The following is a 24109-nucleotide window of genomic DNA, read 5'->3' on the forward strand; positions in this document are numbered from 1 at the left end:
GCGTGGGGCAGGTACCGGTACAATAGAACCATTGAGAGACATCTTGATTTTAAGCAGAAGCATGCGATCGCTTGCTGTGTCATCCGTGACACTAAACGCACTTGCTGGCGAGATTATGTCTCCATCATCACCTCTGCTTCCTCTATGAGTGCAGTCTGGAAAAAAGTACGGAAACTGAGTGGTAAATATTCTCCTGACCCGGCTCCTGTTCTGCGGGTTGCCGGTGTTGATATAGCAAACCCTCTAGATGTTGCCATTGAAATTGGCAATCATCTGGTCTGTATTTCTTTGGGGCTCCATCTATGCCCCTCATTTCTTTCCTCAAAATCTGCCAGAGAGTTAGTACCCTTGGACTTTTCTTCTCTCAGAGAAGAACAGTATAATGTGCCTTTTACACTTCAGGAACTGGAGGCAACACACTCAGCTTGCCAATCATCGACAGCTGGGCCCAACGACATTCATATTCGTAGGTTACAACATTTACATCAGTCAGCCCTTGCAGTCCTCTTATGCCTTTTCAATCTTATTTGGTCACAAGGAGTTCTTCCACAGGTATGGAAATCTGCCATTGTTCTCCCTTTCCGCAAACCGGGTACTACGGGACATGAAGCCTCCCTCTATCATCCCATTGCTCTTACCAGTGCAGTTTGCAAAGTGATGGAACGTCTGGTAAATAGACGTTTAATGTGGTATTTAGAGACACACAACAGTCTCTCCACTCGTCAATATGGCTTTCGTAAGGGCTGTTCTACCATAGACCCCTTACTACGCTTGGATACGTACGTTCGTAATGCCTTTGCGAATAACCACTCGGTTATTGCCATATTTTTTGACCTTGAGAAGGCATATGACAACTTGGAGGTATAATATTTTGGCCCAAGCCCACTCCTTAGGCCTCCGAGGCAATCTACCATCTTTCCTTAAGAACTTTTTAACTGACAGACATTTCCGTGTTCGAGTCAATAATGTGCTCTCCCCAGACTTTGTCCAAGCTGAAGGTGTCCCTCAGGGATGTGTTTTGAGCACAACACTTTTTCTCCTTGCTATAAATGATTTGGCCTCTGTTCTTCCATCCAATATTTGGTCATCACTCTATGTAGATGACTTCGCTATTGCTTGTGCAGGCACTGACTGTCACCTCATTACAGTTTCTCTCCAGCATGTGGTCGACCGTGTTTCCAATTGGGCCACCACGCATGGGTTTAAATTTTCCAATACCAAAACTCACCAAATTACTTTCACTAGACGCTATGTCATCTCCGATCATCCTTTGTACCTCTATGGCTCCCGTATCCCTGAACGTGATACAGTCAGGTTTCTAGGCCTTCTCTTTGACTGTAGGTTATCCTGGAAACCCCACATTACCTCTCTGAAGGCAACTTGTCACAGCCGGCTGAACCTTCTTGAAACCCTTGCTCATCTTTCATGGGGAGCTGATTGTCACACTCTCCTTCACCTGCATTCAGCCCTCCTTTTATCGAAACTCGATTATGGTTACCAGATCTATTCAGCGGCCTCTCCTGCTACTCTCTCTAGCCTTAACCCCATCCATCACCAAGGATTACGTTTATGCGTTGGTGCTTTTCGCTCTTCCCCTGTTGAGAGCCTCTATGCAGAAGTGAATGTTCCATCCTTGTCTGATCGCCGTGATGCCCATTGCCTTCGCTACTATGTACGCTGTAACGATCTCCACAATCCTTCCATTTATAGAATGGTCACTGATATTAGTGGACATTCTTACATTCTTTATTTATTTGCCTCCCCTGTTTGCTCCGTCCCTTCTCTCTTTGCCTACATTTGCTCTTGTCTTCCCTTTGGTTACCACCTTTATATGTTCATGTAGCATCTCACTTTTCCCTACCTCCCTGGGAAATTCCAGCTGTTCGGGTCTGTTCTTTCTCACTCCCTTGCTCGAAAGCCCAACTGCCTACGGTGGCTTCTCGCTCTCTTTTTCTTGACCACTTCCACTCTCGTTCTCATGCCATCGCAGTGTACACAGATGGCTCTAAGTCTTCTGATGGCGTCGGATTCGCAGCAGTGTTTCCGGACAGCGTCGTGCGAGGGCATTTACTATCTTTGGCTAGCGTTTTTACTGCTGAATTGTATGCCATTCTTGCGGCACTTATTCATATCGCATCTCAGACTCCCTTAGTGCTCTACAAGCTATACGGAAATTTGATACACCTCACCCCCTAGTTCTCCCTATCTAACTTTGGCTACACTGTATCTCTACCAAGCATAAAGATATTCTCTTTTGTTGGGTCCCTGGTCATGTTGACATACAGGGCAATGAACAGGCAGACACTGCTGCGTGGTCAGCAGTACATGACCTACCAATTTCATATAGAGGTGTTCCATTTCCGAACTATTTTGCTGTAATAGCTACCCACCTTCACACCTGTTGGCAACAGCGTTGGTCAACTCTACTCGGTAACAATCTTCATTCTATTAAACCGAGCATAGGTTACTGGCCGTCTTCGTGTCATCAGTGCCGAGGTTGGGAGACTACTCTCTCCTGCCTTCGCATTGGCCACACTCGTCTTACTCATGGGTATCTCATGGAGAGGCACCCTGTTCCTCTCCGTGAGAAGTGTCAAGTTCCAGTATTGATTAGCCACATTCTGTTAGACTGCCCTCTCTATCAACGAGCTCGCAGAATTTACCTCCATCGTCGTCTCTGCTCTACTACTCTCTCTTTACCTTCCCTTCTTGCTGATGGACCCTCCTTTAATCCTGACTCTCTCATTGACTTCTTAACAATGACTGATTTACTCCACAAACTGATGATGATACCTTTTGCACTCCCCTCAGCCCTTTCTACCTCAGTCTCTGCTGCCCTCTACCCTTTTACCATCCACTGCCCCACTGTTCTCCGTAACCTATTACTCGTCCATCTCCCTTTTACCACCTGATACCCTCGCTTCCTTCCTGCCCTGCAGCGCTGTATAGCCCTTGTGGTTTAGCGATTCTTTTTGAGTATAATAATAGTACACTGCAGTTGTTGGTGGTGATTCCTTGATTCTGTGCACCTTGGCATATTTTGCTAACAACCTTTGTTACAACTAGAGATTGGCTCTGCAGCTCCAGTAAATTTCTAAAGTCAACTACTTTGGGACAAGTAGTAGTACTGCAACACTCTTTGTAAGCAAATTAATATATATATTTTTTTTTTTTTTGACATGCTGGACATCTCTCACCCAGGCAGGGTGACCCTCCCCCCCCCCCCCCCTCAAAAAACAAAACTAGTGTTAATGTTTAATTTAAGTTTCCAGCAGACCATTATGGATCAAAGGTGTGTTACTGTATTGGATTATTATTATATGACCTCTGTTGGTCCAGCTAAACTGATATACTGGTCAAGTCTAGGAGGCAAGGGTGCTGGAAACTGTGTTGTATCGGTAAATGATTTATCAGAAGGAATAAAAAAGTTTCTAAAAATTTTATCTAAAATTAAAAATGAAAATGAATGTAAAGCTTTACACTAAGAGACTCTAGATGAATTGAGCACATGGATGATGAAATTTAATGCAGATAGAGAATGGAATGGATTGGAAATGAGAGAAGGTGAAATGAAGCTACATAAAAAATATGGACTGTGTGACAAAATATTAAAAATTATCATTACACACACACATCCCTCCTCAGCTGTATGAATTATGCTTTTGGTAACCCACATCATCTAATCTCCATGATCCAAATTTTCCTGTATAATATTTGTACCACACATTGCTCTCAGAGATGACATCTGCAGTGTCTCCAGCTTCCTCCTCACTGCAACATTTAAAACCCATGCCTCACGCCCATATGAAAGTTATGATGTTCCAAAGAAATGCTTATTTTCCTGTGAATTCAAAATGACCAATGTCAAACTGAGCTTAAAATATGCAAGTTTTTTTTTTAACCCTTTCAGGGTCCGTCCCGTAGATCTACGGCTTTATGCTCAGGGTCCAAACCGTAGATCTACGTCATGAGCTCAGCTCACTCTGATAAACTGTGAGTGGTACATTTGGGCCTAGATATGAGAGAATACATCTATGTGGTATGTGTGCACCACATAAAACAGATCCTGCAACACACTGTGTATAATGAGAGAAAAAAAACTGAAATCATGATTTTTCGATTAAAACAGCGACTTTGCAGTGTTTTTTCGTATGTTTTTTATAGTTGTATTTGCAATTTCTTGGTCTCATTTGATAGAATGGAAGACATATTACAGAAATAGAGATGATTTTGATTGGTTTTAGCACTGGAAATGGCTTGAAACTGAGCTCAAAATAGCAGAAATGTTAAATTTTTGCCGATATTCAAGAGTAAACAAACGACCTCACACGTCTAATACACGCCAGCTGGTGGGTCTAATGTGCATTCACAAATATGGTGATGATATTTATACAATTATTACAGTATTGCATAACAGTAAATCTTCTATTTTTTGGTGTGAATAAAAATTCATTATATGAATAAAAAATCAAAATGGAATTTATTTGTAAAGCCTCAAAACGTAACTAATGAACAGAGGAAATGTTAGTTTAGTTCCAGGAATACCTACATTGTTTATTCTGGACCCTATTTTGAAATTGGAATATTTTGAACTTTGTGTTAAATTGGCCAAATTAACAATTTCCGATCACTTTAATTTGTAGTTGAAACAGTTGACTTGGCTATTTCTTGTGCTCAGTCAATAGAATAGAAGTAATACTAGTGAAATAGCTAAGAATTTGGTTGACTGGAATAATGTAATTGGCCTAAAATGGGAGTCAAAGTCGGCAAAATCGCCGATTCGTAAATATTGCTGTCACATCAAAATTCGCGAGAGCATAATTTCGTCAATTTTCCATCAAATTTTGTACTTTTTGTTTTATTACCTTCACAAAAAGATTCTCTACCATTTCATAAGAAAAAATAACAAATTTTTTTTTTTGAAAATTCTTGGACACTGGGGCACCACTTCAGATTTGGGCCTTGGACCCTGAAGGGGTTAACAAACCAGCTGCATCCCACCGAGGCAGGGAGGCCAAAAAAGAAAAACAAAAGTTTTTCTTTTTAAATTTAGTACTTTATACAGAAAAAAGGGTTACTACCCCTTTGCTCTAAAATGTGTAGATTTATTATTTATTTATTAACACACTGGCCAATTCCCACCAAGGCAGGGTGGCCCGAAAAAGAAAAACTTTACCATCATTCACTCCATCACTGTCTTGCCAGAAGGGTGCTTTACACTACAGTTTTTAAACTGCAACATTAACACCCCTCCTTCAGAGTGAAGGCACTGTACTTCCCATCTCCAGGATTCAAGTCCGGCCTGCCGGTTTCCCTGAATCCCTTCATAAATGCTACTTTGCTCACACTCCAACAGCACGTCAAGTATTAAAAACCATTTGTCTCCATTCACTCCTATCAAACACACTCACCCATGCCTGCTGGAAGTCCAAGCCCCTCGCACATAAAACCTCCTTTACCCCTCCCTCCAACCTTTCCTAGGCCAACCCCTACCCCGCCTTCCTTCCACTACAGACTGATACACTCTTGAAGTCATTCTGTTTTGCTCCATTCTCTCTACATGTCCAAACCACCTCAACAACCCTTCCTCAGCCCTCTGGACAACAGTTTTGGTAATCCCGCACCTCCTCCTAACTTCCAAACTACGAATTCTCTGCATTATATTCACACCACACATTGCCCTCAGACATGACATCTCCACTGCCTCCAGCCTTCTCCTCGCTGCAACATTCATCACCCATGCTTCACACCCATATAAGAGCGTTGGTAAAACTATACTCTCATACATTCCCCTCTTTGCCTCCAAGTACAAAGTTCTTTGTCTCCACAGACTCCTAAGTGCACCAGTCACCCTTTTCCCCTGATCAATTCTATGATTCACCTCATCTTTCATAGACCCATCCGCTGACACGTCCACTCCCAAATATCTGAATACATTCACCTCCTCCATACTCTCTCCCTCCAATCTGATATCCAATCTTTCATCACCTAATCTTTTTGTTATCCTCATAACCTTACTCTTTCCTGTATTCACTTTTAATTTTCTTCTTTTGCATACCCTACCAAATTCATCCACCAACCTCTGCAACTTCTCTTCAGAATCTCCCAAGAGCACAGTGTCATCAGCAAAGAGCAACTGTGACAACTCCCACTTTATGTGTGATTCTTTATCTTTTAACTCCGCACCACTTGCCAAGACCCTTGCATTTACTTCTCTTACAACCCCATCTATAAATATATTAAACAACCACGGTGACATCACACATCCTTGTCTAAGTCCTACTTTTACTGGGAAATAATCTCCCTCTTTCCTAGATACTCTAACTTGAGCCTCACTATCCTCGTTAAAAATATTGGATAACCTTGAATAACAAATTCAGAGAGATTTGAAGATGGTTATTTTTTTTCCTGAATCTCACCCTTTTTAGCCCTGTTTTATCCCATATGACATGTAGTTTCCTTTTATTCTTAACAGTTTTAATGATGTTTCTTTACGTTCATATTATAAATTCACACATAATTACATGTTGAAACAATATTGCAAAATCGATCCACAGTTTTGAGAGGAAATTTCCAACAGCATATCTTAATACATGTAATATTAGAAGATGTACTGAAATGCTGCCTGAAGTTTTCTCTCCAAATTGTGGGTGTTACAAAATGCAACATCCATAAAGTATAGACATCTCCAGAGACTACTAGCCCTTGTGGTTTAGCGCTTCTTTTTGATTATAATAATAATAATAATAATAATAATCCAGAGACTACTAAGTCAACTTATTGATCTCTATCATCTAGTCTGTTTCTGGTTTTGTAATAGTTTGTCAGAGAATATTCTAGTCCAGTTATCCTTTAAAATTAGAGACATTTCAGTAGTGCTTTGGGATTGCAACTGGATGAATATAAACTAACTAAATAAAATTTGAGATGTTTAGGTGGTAACAATTAAAAGTTAATATATTTTTTATTATTATCACACTGGCCGATTTCCACCAAGGCATGGTGGCCCGAAAAAGAAAAACTTTCACCATCATTCACTCCATCACTGTCTTGCCAGAAGGGTGCTTTACACTACAGTTTTTAAACTGCAACATTAACACCCCTCCTTCAGAGTGCAGGCACTGTACTTCCCATCTCCAGGACTCAAGTCCGGCCTGCCGGTTTCCCTGAACCCCTTCATAAATGTTACTTTGCTCACACTCCAACAGCACGTCAAGTATTAAAAACCATTTGTCTCCATTCACTCCTATCAAACACGCTCACGCATGCCTGCTGGAAGTCCAAGCCCCTCGCACACAAAACCTCCTTTACCCCCTCTCTCCAACCTTTCCTAGGCTGACCCCTACCCCGCCTTCCTTCCTCTACAGACTGATACACTCTTGAAGTCATTCTGTTTCGCTCCATTCTCTCTACATGTCCGAACCACCTCAACAACCCTTCCTCAGCCCTCTGGACAACAGTTTTGGTTATCCCGCACCTCCTCCTAACTTCCAAACTACGAATTCTCTGCATTATATTCACACCACACATTGCCCTCAGACATGACATCTCCACTGCCTCCAGCCTTCTCCTCGCTGCAACATTCATCACCCATGCCTCACACCCATATAAGAGCGTTGGTAAAACTATACTCTCATACATTCCCCTCTTTGCCTCTAAGGACAAAGTTCTTTGTCTCCACAGACTCCTAAGTGCACCACTCACTCTTTTCCCCTCATCAATTCTATGATTCACCTCATCTTTCATAGACCCATCCGCTGACACGTCCACTCCCAAATATCTGAATACATTCACCTCCTCCATACTCTCTCCCTCCAATCTGATATTCAATCTTTCATCATCTAATCTTTTTGTTATCCTCATAACCTTACTCTTTCCTGTATTCACCTTTAATTTTCTTCTTTTGCACACCCTACCAAATTCATCCACCAATCTCTGCAACTTCTCTTCAGAATCTCCCAAGAGCACAGTGTCATCAGCAAAGAGCAGCTGTGACAACTCCCACTTTGTGTGTGATTCTTTATCTTTTAACTCCACGCCTCTTGCCAAGACCCTCGCATTTACTTCTCTTACAACCCCATCTATAAATATATTAAACAACCACGGTGACATCACACATCCTTGTCTAAGGCCTACTTTTACTGGGAAAAAATTTCACTCTTTCCTACATACTCTAACTTGAGCCTCACTATCCTCGTAAAAACTCTTCACTGTCTTCAGTAACCTACCTCCTACACCATACACTTGCAACATCTGCCACATTGCCCCCCTATCCACCTTGTCATACGCCTTTTCCAAATCCATAAATGCCACAAAGACCTCTTTAGCCTTATCTAAATACTGTTCACTTATATGTTTCACTGTAAACACCTGGTCCACACACCCCCTACCTTTCCTAAAGCCTCCTTGTTCATCTGCTATCCTATTCTCCGTCTTACTCTTAATTCTTTCAATAATAACTCTACCATACACTTTACCAGGTATACTCAGCAGACTTATCCCCCTATAATTTTTGCACTCTCTTTTATCCCCTTTGCCTTTATACAAAGGAACTATGCATGCTCTCTGCCAATCCCTAGGTACCTTACCCTCTTCCATACATTTATTAAATAATTGCACCAACCACTCCAAAACTATATCCCCACCTGCTTTTAACATTTCTATCTTTATCCCATCAATCCCGGCTGCCTTACCCCCTTTCATTTTACCTACTGCCTCACGAACTTCCCCCACACTCACAACTGGCTCTTCCTCACTCCTACAAGATGTTATTCCTCCTTGTCCTATACACGAAATCACAGCTTCCCTATCTTCATCAACATTTAACAATTCCTCAAAATATTCCCTCCATCTTCCCAATACCTCTAACTCTCCATTTAATAACTCTCCTCTCCTATTTTTAACTGACAAATCCATTTGTTCTCTAGGCTTTCTTAACTTGTTAATCTCACTCCAAAACTTTTTCTTATTTTCAACAAAATTTGTTGATAACATCTCACCCACTCTCTCATTTGCTCTCTTTTTACATTGCTTCACCACTCTCTTAACCTCTCTCTTTTTCTCCATATACTCTTCCCTCCTTGCATCACTTCTACTTTCTAAAAACTTCTCATATGCTAACTTTTTCTCCCTTACCACTCTCTTTACATCATCATTCCACCAATCGCTCCTCTTCCCTCCCGCACCCACTTTCCTGTAACCACAAACTTCTGCTGAACACTCTAACACTACATTTTTAAACCTACCCCATACCTCTTCGACCCCATTGCCTATGCTCTCATTAGCCCATCTATCCTCCAATAGCTGTTTATATCTTACCCTAACTGCCTCCTCTTTTAGTTTATAAACCTTCACCTCTCTCTTCCCTGATACTTCTATTCTCCTTGTATCCCATCTACCTTTTACTCTCAGTGTAGCTACAACTAGAAAGTGATCTGATATATCTGTGGCCCCTCTATAAACATGTACATCCTGAAGTCTACTCAACAGTCTTTTATCTACCAATACATAATCCATGTAGTGCAGATGACAAGAAACAGATGATTGCTGATGTTATGAATGAAAAGAAGTTGGATGTCCTGGCCCTAAGCGAAATAAAGCTGAAGCGAGTAGGAGAGTTTCAGTGGGGGGAAATAAATGGGATTAAATCTGGAGTATCTGAGAGAGTTAGAGCAAAGGAAGGGGTAGCAGTAAAGTTAAATGATCAGTTATGGAAGGAGAAAAGAGAATATGAATGTGTAAATTCAAGAATTATGTGGATTAAAGTAAAGGTTGGATGGGAGAAGTGGGTCATAATAAGCGTGTATGCACCTGGAGAAGAGAGGAATGCAGAGGAGAGAGAGAGAATTTGGGAGATGTTAAGTGAATGTATAGGAGCCTTTGAACCAAGTGAGAGAGTAATTGTGGTAGGGGACCTGAATGCTAAAGTAGGAGAAACTTTTAGAGAGGGTGTGGTAGGTAAGTTTGGGGTGCCAGGTGTAAATGATAATGGGAGCCCTTTGATTGAACTTTGTGTAGAAAGGGGTTTAGTTATAGGTAATACATATTTTAAGAAAAAGAGGATAAATAAGTATACAAGATATGATGTAGGGCGAAATGACAGTAGTTTGTTGGATTATGTATTGGTAGATAAAAGACTGTTGAGTAGACTTCAGGATGTACATGTTTATAGAGGGGCCACAGATATATCAGATCACTTTCTAGTTGTAGCTACACTGAGAGTAAAAGGTAGATGGGATACAAGGAGAATAGAAGCATCAGGGAAGAGAGAGGTGAAGGTTTATAAACTAAAAGAGGAGGCAGTTAGGGTAAGATATAAACAGCTATTGGAGGATAGATGGGCTAATGAGAGCATAGGCAATGGGGTCGAAGAGGTATGGGGTAGGTTTAAAAATGTAGTGTTAGAGTGTTCAGCAGAAGTTTGTGGTTACAGGAAAGTGGGTGCGGGAGGGAAGAGGAGCGATTGGTGGAATGATGATGTAAGGGAGAAAAAGTTAGCATATGAGAAGTTTTTACAAAGTAGAAGTGATGCAAGGAGGGAAGAGTATATGGAGAAAAAGAGAGAGGTTAAGAGAGTGGTGAAGCAATGTAAAAAGAGAGCAAATGAGAGAGTGGGTAAGATGTTATCAACAAATTTTATTGAAAATAAGAAAAAGTTTTGGAGTGAGATTAACAAGTTAAGAAAGCCTAGAGAACAAATGGATTTGTCAGTTAAAAATAGGAGAGGAGAGTTATTAAATGGAGAGTTAGAGGTATTGGGAAGATGGAGGGAATATTTTGAGGAATTGTTAAATGTTGATGAAGATAGGGAAGCTGTGATTTCGTGTATAGGGCAAGGAGGAATAACATCTTGTAGGAGTGAGGAAGAGCCAGTTGTGAGTGTGGGGGAAGTTCGTGAGGCAGTAGGTAAAATGAAAGGGGGTAAGGCAGCTGGGATTGATGGGATAAAGATAGAAATGCTAAAAGCAGGTGGGGATATAGTTTTGGAGTGGTTGGTGCAATTATTTAATAAATGTATGGAAGAGGGTAAGGTACCTAGGGATTGGCAGAGAGCATGCATAGTTCCTTTGTATAAAGGCAAAGGGGATAAAAGAGAGTGCAAAAATTATAGGGGGATAAGTCTGCTGAGTACACCTGGTAAAGTGTATGGTAGAGTTATTATTGAAAGAATTAAGAGTAAGACGGAGAATAGGATAGCAGATGAACAAGGAGGCTTTAGGAAAGGTAGGGGGTGTGTGGACCAGGTGTTTACAGTGAAACATATAAGTGAACAGTATTTAGATAAGGCTAAAGAGGTCTTTGTGGCATTTATGGATTTGGAAAAGGCGTATGACAGGGTGGATAGGGGGGCAATGTGGCAGATGTTGCAAGTGTATGGTGTAGGAGGTAGGTTACTGAAAGCAGTGAAGAGTTTTTACGAGGATAGTGAGGCTCAAGTTAGAGTATGTAGGAAAGAGGGAAATTATTTCCCAGTAAAAGTAGGCCTTAGACAAGGATGTGTGATGTCACCGTGGTTGTTTAATATATTTATAGATGGGGTTGTAAGAGAAGTAAATGCGAGGGTCTTGACAAGAGGCGTGGAGTTAAAATATAAAGAATCACACACAAAGTGGGAGTTGTCACAGCTGCTCTTTGCTGATGACACTGTGCTCTTGGGAGATTCTGAAGAAAAGTTGCAGTGATTGGTGGATGAATTTGGTAGGGTGTGCAAAAGAAGAAAATTAAAGGTGAATACAGGAAAGAGTAAGGTTATGAGGATAACAAAATGATTAGGTGATGAAAGATTGAATATCAGATTGGAGGGAGAGAGTATGGAGGAGGTGAATGTATTCAGATATTTGGGAGTGGACGTGTCAGCGGATGGGTCTATGAAAGATGAGGTGAATCATAGAATTGATGAGGGAAAAAGAGTGGGTGGTGCACTTAGGAGTCTGTGGAGACAAAGAACTTTGTCCTTGGAGGCAAAGAGGGGAATGTATGAGAGTATAGTTTTACCAACGCTCTTATATGGGTGTGAGGCATGGGTGATGAATGTTGCAGCGAGGAGAAGGCTGGAGGCAGTGGAGATGTCATGTCTGAGGGCAATGTGTGGTGTGAATATAATGCAGAGAATTCGTAGTTTGGAAGTTAGGAGGAGGTGCGGGATTACCAAAACTGTTGTCCAGAGGGCTGAGGAAGGGTTGTTGAGGTGGTTCGGACATGTAGAGAGAATGGAGCGAAACAGAATGACTTCAAGAGTGTATCAGTCTGTAGTGGAAGGAAAGCGGGGTAGGGGTCGGCCTAGGAAAGGTTGGAGAGAGGGGGTAAAGGAGGTTTTGTGTGCGAGGGGCTTGGACTTCCAGCAGGTATGCATGAGCGTGTTTGATAGGAGTGAATGGAGACAAATGGTTTTTAATACTTGACGTGCTGTTGGAGTGTGAGCAAAGTAACATTTATGAAGGGGTTCAGGGAAACCGGCAGGCCGGACTTGAGTCCTGGAGATGGGAAGTACAGTGCCTGCACTCTGAAGGAGGGGTGTTAATGTTGCAGTTTAAAAACTGTAGTGTAAAGCACCCTTCTGGCAAGACAGTGATGGAGTGAATGATGGTGAAAGTTTTTCTTTTTCGGGCCACCCTGCCTTGGTGGGAATCGGCCAGTGTGATAATAAAAAAAAAAAAAAAAAAAAAAAAAACAATCCAACAAACTACTGTCATTTCGTCCTACATCATATCTTGTATACTTATTTATCCTCTTTTTCTTAAAATATGTATTACCTATAACTAAACCCCTTTATATACAAAGTTCAATCAAAGGGCTCCCATTATCATTTACACCTGGCACCCCAAACTTACCTACCACACCCTCTCTAAAAGTTTCTCCTACTTTAGCATTCAGGTCCCCTACTACAATTACTCTCTCACTTGGTTCAAAGGCTCCTATACATTCACTTACATCTCCCAAAATCTCTCTCTCTCCTCTGCATTCCTCTCTTCTCCAGGTGCATACACGCTTATTATGACCCACTTCTCACATCCAACCTTTACTTTAATCCACATAATTCTTGAATTTACACATTCATATTCTCTTTTCTCCTTCCATAACTGATCATTCAACATTACTGCTACCCCTTCCTTTGCTCTAACTCTCTCAGATACTCCAGATTTAATCCCATTTATTTCCCCCCACTGAAACTCCCCTACCCCCTTCAGCTTTGTTTCGCTTAGGGCCAGGACATCCAACTTCTTTTCATTCATAACATCAGCAATCATCTGTTTCTTGTCATCCGCACTACATCCATGCACATTTAAGCATCCCAGTTTTATAAAGTTTTTCTTCTTCTCTTTTTTAGTAAATGTCTACAGGAGAAGGGGTTACTAGCCCATTGCTCCCGGCATTTTAGTCGCCTCATACGACACGCATGGCTTACGGAGGAAAGATTCTTTTCCACTTCCCCATGGACAATAGAAGAAATAAAGAAGAACAAGAGCTATTTAGAAAAAGGAGAAAAACCTAGATGTATGTATATATATATGCATGTGCATGTCTGTGAAGTGTGACTAAAGTGTAAGTCGGATTAGCAAGATATCCCTGTTATCTAGCGTGTTTATGAGACAGAAAAAGAAAACAGCAATCCTACCATCATGCAAAACAGTTACAGGTTTCTGTTTCACAGTCATCTGGCAGGACGGTAGTACTTCCCTGGGTGGTTGCTGTCTACCAACCTACTACCTAAGTTAATATATTTGGTATAATTAAGGAGATAAGCTCCTACACTTCTCTTGGAATATAACTTGGTATACATTTATCTCATAGTTAAATTATACATATAATCGTATAGTGCTAAGGGCACATTTAATAAGTCTACTACCTACAAATAATGGGTATGTTTCTATGATGAGATATACTGAAGTACATGAATACTGTGTGTGTGTGTGTGTGTGTGTGTGTGTGTGTGTGTGTGTGTGTGTGTGTGTGTGTGTGTGTGTGTGCTCAGTAATGCTCACTATGTCTGAGCAAAACTCGACTTGGACTATAAGATTGTTCGTTGCATAACACGCAATATAGCAACCAGTAAAAGAATATTACAAGTTTAAACATTTTACTTTGCTTTCAGGATAAAATGATCCTGCTGAAGTCTGCTAATGAAGTGCAATTCATAGTTCATGGCACCTATTATGCATCATGGAACAAAATCCTCCAACAGGGACTTGGAAAGGCATCAGGGCGTAACCTCATTCCTTGCTATTCCTCTATTCCACGAGATATGACAGGATCAAGAGCATATCAACTGTATATTTTTCTGGATGTGAGAAAAGCAATGTCAGATGGCATGAAGTTTTTTAGGGTTGGAGAAAGACATATACTGTGTACAGGAGACAAAAATGGGTTAATCAGCCCCATGTATTTCAGCAAAGTTGTGGACAGCGAGAGTAACACAGTGATTTATCCTTCTCGGCCTGCTACAGGCACCGAAGCTCTTCCTGGTAAGTCTCTGGGTAGCCAGTGGCAGAAAGGACATGGTCAGGCACCACCTGGACATGGGCGAGGCAGAGCCATGTCCTCTAAGGAACCTCAAGGAATGCAGCTGTATCAGAATATCTGGTCACAAGTACAGCGTCTAGATGCAGAGAATGTTGACTTGCGACCAATGCAGAGTCAGATGCTTTCACAGTTGCTCAATATATCTGGTGAGACTAAATGTGCTTCCACACATCAAACAAAGGGAGCAAGTTTACCACCTCATTCCACATCAAGTCAGGAATCCACCCCCAGCAGAGTGGAAGTATCAGTGCAAGATATCTTCAAGGGTGCTGTGGGCATAAGCCAGTTGCACATAAGCCATAATCCCCAGTCTAAACCAATCGGTGAACAATGTGAGGTTAATGTTATATCTGCATTAAATGCTGATCCACATGTATATCCTTTAACACAACACAGTGCAAGGAACCAGAAACCAGGTTCACCTTCAAAATCTGCCTTTGTACCAACACAAGTGATTCGAAATCAAACCCCACGAAAACCTAGATTCGGCGATCTTGATAATCATAATGGAAAACAAGACTTGAGTACAAATTTAAGTTATTCTCAGCAGCAGGAGCAACTTCTTGATGAGAATCACTGTCAGCAACAGTATCAGCACCAAATTTATCAGCAACACAATTCATCTCAACAAACTTACCAAGAGTACAGTTCACCTAATAACCCACAGTATCAGCAGCACAATTCAACTCAACATCCACAGTATCAGCAGCAATCTCAGCAGAATAATAAATTGGAAGGAACAACAAAAAAACCAAAGCGTCAAGCTCGTAACAGATTGGCAGTTAAATTTGATCAGCCACTGGGAAAGAATTAGTAATGCATCAGCCTGTAATTGTTCACCAAATACATGACTCCTAATGCCTCGGTTTGCAACCTATAACTGACTCACGAAATCGTAACGACATGATTGCAAACAAACCATACAATGGGTGGGGATAGAACCTGCAATTGAACAGCGGGTTCTATCCCCGCCCATGGTATGGTTTAACCTGTAACTGTTTTCACAGAGAAATGCATGAACTATTGCTATATACTGTAACAGGTGGTGAATAGTGTGTGCTTGTCTGTGAACATAGCTCTCTTGTGTTTGAAACTTTTGGTGTCTTGGACGTTATTTTCATCTGACAACTGAATACTGATGTACATGCTAAGAGTTCATTTTATTTTTTGAACAATTTTTTTATTTTGTTTTCTGTTATATATGATATGCTTTGCAAAGTTTTATTATGTTAAATTAGATACATGTGCAACTCTTGGGTATCTTTATTGAGGAAACGTTTCACCACACAGTGGCTTCATCAGTCCATACATAGGAGAAACTTGAAGATGTGGTCATTCCATCAAGATTGATGGACTGACCACATCGACTCAAGGTTGAGGGACTGATTACCTCATTCTCCTCCTATTCTTCAAGTTTCTCCTATGTATGGACTGATGAAGCCACTGTGTGGCGAAACGTTTCTTCAATAAAGATACCCAAGAGTTGCACATGTATCTAATTTAACAACATGTCGGTTCTTTGAACCATTCATCTACAAAGTTTTATTGTGGTTAACCTCAAAATTTGTATCCCTCGAATTGGCTGTAATTAAAAATTTTAAAAGGTTTGTATTTAGGAATAGATTTCTATCTTGGAAAAATAATTGAATGTGAGTGTTTGTGTTGGACTGTACACCAGGGTCTTTAGCTGAAGATGGAAAAACAAATGATGACTGAATAGAAAGATGAACTGAATTTGAGTAATTCAGTGTACCATTTCATCCTGATGGATATGTTGATTAATTGGTAAATTAATTAGCATTGTTATACTGAAAACTAAATTTTGCAGGCGTCTAAGTCAAATGGTTTTTCTTTCTACAGAAATATATAATGATACATTTTGAAGGCAAAGAAAAGTTATTTTAATGATCCTGATTCTGAAGAATCTTCAGTGCTGAGTTATTGTTAATAAGTTTTTGTGCAAGATAGATATAATATTTTTTATATTTTTTTTAATAATATCTTGAAAAAATTACTGGAGCTAAACTGCTGTAAATTTTTTTTTTTTTTTTTTTTTTTTTATTAAGACAATATGCTGTACTATTTGTTATCTTAAGTTAGGACACCTTCTATTAAATAGAATAATAGGAAACTCCACAATGAGACTAAAGCATTAATAAAAAGAAATCGTGAAGTTATGTTTTATATCTAGAATGTTAATCCAGTTAATATATAGATCTTGTCCCCAAAATTACTTTGAGTAAGCAGTTGTGTGTATATTTTTGTGCGGTGATATTTGCATCTAGAGATGTTACTGCAACCGGTTGTGTTGGGGACATTTGCATTTATTACAAAAAATATGCCTGAATAATTTTTTTTTCAACATACTGGCCATATCCCACCGAGGCAGAGTGCATAAGTTATAAACGCTTAAATAAATGTTCGTCAAATGTTAATTTTATTTGCAGTAATAACAAAGATGTGTTGATAGTATGATAAGTTGTGCTTGTGCCTCAGTGACAACTGCAATTTTGTTACAAGGGATGATGCATCATTTGTATAATTAGTGCCAACGAATATATATATATATATATATATATATATATATATATATATATATATATATATATATATATATATATATATATATATATATATATATAATCTAAAGGCAGCATTTTTTTCTCATAAAATTTAACCTTTACAATATATATATATAAAAATGCTGCCTTTAGATTTTTCAGTAATCTTATGTCTGAACTGTACACTGTTCAGACTAGTTACATCTGGCCTAATATTTCCAAAAAAAAAGGTGTGACTAACTCTTGCTTACTTTTTCAGATTATAGCATTGACAATTCTGGGTAACTCATTGTGTAGGCATACTAGGGGCCATACCAGTAACTGGTATGGTTATGGGCTTGCAGTTGCAAGGTAACTAATACCAGTAATCCTTACATAATTTGCAATTTTTGCAATATGGTGAGATTCTGTTTCTAATTGATTCATTTGCTGATGGACTAACATACTAGTGTGCATATGTACTTAACCATGAAATATTCAGCTCTGGTGCTGAAAATGATTGTGTTAAGTGAAGGTGCTCACATTATATGCCGTATTTTACAGCATCAAAGACGCTATTTCTTTACCCAAATAAGTCTTGAAAAGTTACCCAGCATCTTGGAGGCTGAAGGTTACATAAGAACATAAGAATAAACACTGCAACAGGCCTACTGGCCCATGCTAGGCAGGTCCAAGTCACATGTACATTGCTCAGAGGCCTCAACCTAAGCCTAGAGAAGGTTTTTGATACTAAACAGTAATCTAAGCTCCTGTATATGACCCAGTAATGAATTGTGTAAACTAGCAGAATAATCACTAAATCCCATCCCTGGCAACACCTCCCTCCCCCCCCTCTCTCTTCATAGATCTAAACTTACTCCCTGTTCAGAACATCCACACTTACTACTGTGCAATCTACATCTACAGGACCTTAAATTCCAATATTAACCTTGACCTAAAATGCTTTCTTGATAGTTGTGACAGGACCCACAGGCATAACACCAGACACAAACATCTCTATGAATTTCCCCGTGTCCGACTAAACCTTTACAAAAATTCAATGTGTGTCAAAGGGCCTAAAATCTGGAACACCCTACCTGAAAACTCTAGAACTGCAGACACATTCATCACTTTCAAAACTACAGTTAGAAAACATCTTATCTCCCTGATCCACCCCGACAACTAACTACTTGTAAACCACCTGGTATTTCACACTTACACTCACCCATTGACTATAACACAGAAATACGAATCTTAATCTTAAAATAATGAATCCTAACTAGTCATAAGTTTTCCTATGATACTCCAATATAGACACTATGTATTGTGCCAAAACAAAAGCATTCACATTGCTAAACTCACAAACAATAATGTAGTCACTTAGCCTTAATACCATAATCTGTAATAATTTAAAGTTAAGAACTAATCTAAGTCTGCCCGAAATGCCTAGCCATGCTAGGTGTCCTAGTGGCCCCCTCTGTAATTAGTATTTTAAAACATGTAAACCACACAATACAGTGGACCCCTGGTTTGCGATATTAATCCATTCCCGAGAGCTCATCGTAAACCAAAATTATCGGAAAGCGAATCAATTTTCCCCATAAGAAATAATGGAAATCAAATTAATCCATGCAAGACACCCAAAAGTATGAAAAAAAAACTTTTACCACATGAAATATTAAGTTTAATACAATAGAATAATTACAATAACAATAGAATAATTGACACTTACCTTTAATGAAGATCTGGTGATGATTGATGGGATGGGAGGAGGGAAGAGTGTTGAACGTATTGTTTAGAAGGGGAATCCCCCTCTATACAACACAACTATACTATACAACTTGGCCAGCTCCGACACACTCACTCCACTTTCGTACTTCGCAATTATCTTTTTCTTCATTTCAGTGGTCATTAGCACCCTTGGTCTCGAAGGGTTAGCACTAGAAGCTTTCTTTGGGGGCCATGGTGACTTATTTTGCAAAAACAAGCACCAAAAACGGTGATAATGTGGATAATATGGAATGTACTTAATGTATCCTTAGATGCATGCACACTGGCTGGCTTGTAAACACTGGCACTCACACACGGGGCAGTTCAGGCCACACATGGACACGTCTTGTATGAATCGCATCGCATACCGGGTTTTGTAACGGGAACCAAGGCAAATTTTTTGCGATATAATGCATCGGATACTGGATTTATTGGATACCGATAGCATAGCGAACTGGGGGTCCACTGTATTCAGAATCTGTAAACCCTGCATTGTAATCCTTATAGAGAATAAACTTGATTGATTGATTTTGTATAAAATAGTGAATAAATAACAAAATTGTAAAAATTTGTTGGCACTTAGCAGTGGTAGGCTAAGATATACCAGGCAGTGGAGTCAGATGAACTAATATGATGTTGACTCACCTCAAATGATCCTGATATTAAGGGATCATTATCAGATATAAAAAGTAAAAGTAAAATTGCAGTATATGGTAGTTACCACAAAAGCCGCCATTTGCAAACTGTAGGTTTAGTTTAGTCATGTTTCAGTACAAACATATTCTGATTAAATAGTAAAATCAATGAACTTATAAACATGAAATATTTTTAAAACACATGAAAAAACCATCACAAATCAATATGTAGTCCTAGCCATAGCCACATCCACTTACACGCATCAAGACAGTGAGTAGAAAGAGAACATGGCCAGTCAGGTCCAGTTTATATATTGTACGTGAGTGATAGTGTCCCACAAATCTTCAACTGCAGTGTATTTTCACATGGTTTTTATGGTTGTAGTCTTGATTTCTTGGTGTCACTTGAGAGAATGAAAGATATACGTATTACAGAAATAGAGATGATTTTGATTGCTTTTAGGACTGAAAATAGCTTGAAATTGAGCTCAAAATAGCAGACGTTCGATTTTTGCCACTGTTCAAAAGTAAACAGCACTCATCAACTGGTGGGTGTAATGTGTGTTCACAAATGTACTAATACAGTATTATTTGTACAATTATTGCGTAACGGTAAATTTTCTATTTTTTTGGTGTGAATTCAAATTCTTTGCATGAATAAAAAATCAAAAAGAAATTCATATATGAAGCCTGGGAATGTAACTGATGAACAGAGGAAATGTTATTTAAGTGCCATGAATGTCTGCATTGTTTATTCTGGACCCTGTTTTGCAATTGGAATATTTTGAAAATTGTGTAAAATTGGCTAAATTACCAATATCTGATGACTTTATTAGGTAGTTGAAATACAGCCTCTCCTCACTTAGTGACGTGCTCATTTACTGACGCCTCGGACTTACGACAGACTCTGACCAGTATTTATAACCAAATATTGTATATTAGATCTGGTTTCCTCTATTCTGTTTATTTCAATATTCAGTACACTACTGTATTAACATTTAAAAATATGCTAGAAATGTTATAAATGGTGCAAACTTGACATTAAAACAATAACAAAGATGATTGACACAGACATACTACCATTTACTAGTATGCTTCTCACTTAGCAACGAATTCCTTTAACAACGTGGTCATAGGAACGGAACTCCATGAGGAGAGGCTGTAGTTGATTGGGTGGTTTCTTGTGCTAAGTCAATAAAGTGGAAGGCAAGCTAGTGAAGTAGCGAAGAATTTGGTCGACTGAACAGTGTAATTGGTATAAAATAGGACGCAAAGTGGGCAGAATCACCGATGCATGAATATTACTGACAGAGTAAAATTCGTGATTGCATAGTTTTGCCAATTTTTCACCCAATTTTGTACTTTTTTGCTTTATTACCTTCAGAAAAAGAATTCTGTTCCATTTCAGAGAATTTTTTTTTTTTTTTTTTTTGGGGGGGGGGGGGGAATTTTTGGACCCTGTTGACATGTTTCAGAGTGGGGGTCTGTACCTTGAAAGGGTTAAGCTGAGATTTAGGATTTAGCAGATACTGGCATGTGTTTTAGTGATGTTTCATGTAAATGTTGTGCATTTTAGCTGATGCAACTGACTGTCAAACCTGCCAGTCAGCTGCATCAGTGATAAGTAATCATAGAATAAACCATCAACATCTGTTTTAACACTTTGTTTCGGTCGTATATGTACGGCTTACGCACCACTGTTTCTGACATATTTATATGCGTAAATTCTAGCAGCTTCAAATCAAGCAGGAGAAAGCTGGTAGGCCCACATGTGAGAGAATGGGTCTGTGTGGTCAGTGTGCACCACATAAAAAAAAATCCTACAGCACGCAGTGTGTAATGAGAAAAAAAAAGACCATTTTTTTGGATTAAGATGCCAACTTGGAGGTGTATTTTCGTATAATATTTATCGTTGTATTCTCGTTTTCATGGTCTCCGGTGATAAAATGGAAAACATATTACAGAAATAGAGATGATTTTGATTACTTTCACGATGAAAATGACCTTGAAATTGAGCTCAAAGTAGCATGAATGTTCGATTTTTACCAGTGTTCAGGAGTAAGCAAATCACACCACACGTCCAATACACGTCAACTGGGGAATCTAATATTCTTTCACTAGTGCACTGATATTATTTATTCCATTTTTACAATAATACAGTAGTCTGCATAACAGTAAATTTTGTATTTTTTTGTATGAATAAAAAATCAAAATAGAAAGCAATAGTAATACAAGAGGGGCCTAGAGATGTGACTAATGAACAGAGGATATGTTATTTTAGTGCCAAGAGTGTCTACATTGTTTATTCTGGACTCTATTTTGAAATTGGCATCTTTTTTAATTTGCGTGAAATTGGCCAAATTGCCAATTTCTGACCACTTTATTGGGTAGTTCAAATCGGTAAATGGGAAGTTTCTTGTACTCAACTGATAGAAAAAATGGAGTTCTAAAGAAATAGCTACTAGTTTCGTCAACTGGAACAACGGAATTGGCCAAAAACAGGGCTCAAAGTCAGCAAAATCGCCAATGCGTTTATGTCACCCAGACCTCTAACTTCGCGGGAGCGTAATTCCGTGAGTTTTATACCAAATTTCGTACTTTTGGTGTCATTGCCATCGGGAAAAGATTCTCTATCCTTTCATAAGAATTTTTTTTTTTTTTTCCCAAAAAATTTATCGATATAGAATGAAAGTTTCAGAAGGGGGGCTGCGAAAGTCAAAGGGTTAATATAGTATAATGCCTCAGGCTTAACCTAACTTTATTAACGTTATTATCACGGATACCTTTTTTTTTTTCCAAATTTAGACAGATTTGGGGAGTGTACTTGCACCAGAGTGTCTTGTTCACTGTAAAATACGGTATATATCAGCAATTTGGAATAGACTACTGGAAAACAAACAAGCAGTTGTGATGCATTGAAGAACTAATGTATGCCTAATTATCTGCCATAGGTACAACTGAGTCACTGATGCTGGAACTGATAATGCATCTCTATTGCAACATACAAAAGGATTCATTTGCTTCACTTGCTTCAAGCTAGGAAAATTAGTGTTCTTATGTTTTTCCATTAAATTATAAGTTATAGATTAACAGATTTTAAGCTTGAATTCAGTTTCATATACAGTGGATCCTCGAATTTCATCATCCCTTTTCTGTATGTAAAACTATAGTTATTCTCTATAAAATGTATTTTTTGTTAATATTTCCCATAAGAAATAATGTGAATCCAATTAATCCATTCCAGACACCCAAAAATATATAAAAAAAAAATACATTTTATAGATAATAACTATAGTTTTACATAAAGAAAAGGGATGATGAAATTCAAGGGTCCACTGTAATTAAATGTAATATAAATATATTTGTAATATTTCTTGTTTTGTTATTTTTGTATCTGCCCACATGAACCATTGCATATAGTAAGGCAAACACAACATCTGAACTTTGGTAAAACATTCATTAAAATAAAATAATAGGAATGTTGTGCAAATGATAAAAAGATGATTGTGGATGTTATGAATGAGAAGAAGCTGGATATCCTGGCTTTAAGTGAAACAAATCTGAAGGGGGTGGGAGAGTTTCAGTGGAGAGGAATAAATGGGATTAGGTCAGGGGTTTCAAATAGAGTTAGAGCTAAAGAAGGAGTAGCAATAATGTTGAAGGATAAGTTATGGCAGGAAAAGAGGGACTATAAATATATTAATTCAAGGATTATGTGGAGTAAAATAAAGACTGGATGTGAATAGTGGGTTATAGTAAGCGTATATGCACCTGGAGAAGAGAGAAGTGTAGAGGAGAGAGAGATTTTGGGAAATGTTGAGTGAATGCGTGGGGAGTTTTGAACCAAGTGTGAGAGTAATGGTGGTTGGGGATTTCAATGCTAAAGTGGGCAAAAATGTTGTGGAGGGAGTAGTAGGTAAATTTGGGGTGCCAGGGGTAAATGAAAATGGGGAGCCTTTAATTGAGGTAGGGAAGAACTTGTTTGATACTCAAACGGATCTGCACTCGAACAGCCTTCGAGTGCTGTATGTATATTATTTATTTATTGAAAAGACTTGGGGAACCCTATTAGCCAGACTTGAGTTTTATAGTGGGAATTAAAGTACCTACACTCTGAAGGATGGGTGGGGATATTTGTAGTTTGGAGGGGTATCTGAACTATGTTATTGGCATGCCTCTGGCAAGACAGTGATTGAGTGAATTATGGTGGCAGTGTTTCTTTTTCAGTTCACTCTGCCTTGGTGGGAGACAGTCAGTGTGTTGAAAATGATGCATATATTTATTTATATATTTCCATTCATGTCGTAAGAGGCAACTAAAATGCCAGGAGCAAGGGGCTAGTAACCACTTCTCCTGTATACATTACAAAATTTAAAAAGAGAAACTTTCGTTTTTCTTTTTGGGCCTCCCTGCCTTGGAGGGATATGGCTGATTTGTTGAAAGATTTATTTATGTATTTGAATATTTATGTGTAGGGTTAAGGTGGTTTGAGCATGTAGAAAGGATGGTAAGGAATGGATGTCAAAAAAAGGTTGTATAATTATGGCGTGGAAGGTAGGAGGGGAAGGGATCATCCCAGGAACAGTTGGAGGGAGGTAAAAGAGGCTGAGCTTTAGGGGTTTGAGTATCCAGCAGGCTTGTGCA

The 24109-nt window shown here is 39.1% G+C and overlaps 1 protein-coding gene across 2 annotated transcripts in view; it reads left to right on the forward strand.

Moving 5' to 3' along the window:
• LOC128699886 (5'-3' exoribonuclease pacman) overlaps positions 1-22581 on the forward strand; it is a 134751-nt gene extending 112170 nt beyond the window's left edge. Inside the window, exon 19 of one of the 2 annotated variants that reach the window (XM_053792704.2) lies at positions 22417-22581. In XM_053792704.2, the coding sequence (XP_053648679.1) occupies positions 22417-22434 (18 nt within the window). In that variant the 3' untranslated portion in view covers positions 22435-22581. Of the gene's footprint in view, positions 1-14092; positions 15473-22416 lie in introns of those variants that run through there. The other variant, XM_053792703.2, reaches the window with a different exon arrangement.
• Positions 22582-24109: the final 1528 nt, after the last annotated feature.

The sequence above is a fragment of the Cherax quadricarinatus genome, chromosome 81 (assembly GCF_038502225.1).
Source record: "Cherax quadricarinatus isolate ZL_2023a chromosome 81, ASM3850222v1, whole genome shotgun sequence".
Taxonomy (NCBI): domain Eukaryota; kingdom Metazoa; phylum Arthropoda; class Malacostraca; order Decapoda; family Parastacidae; genus Cherax; species Cherax quadricarinatus.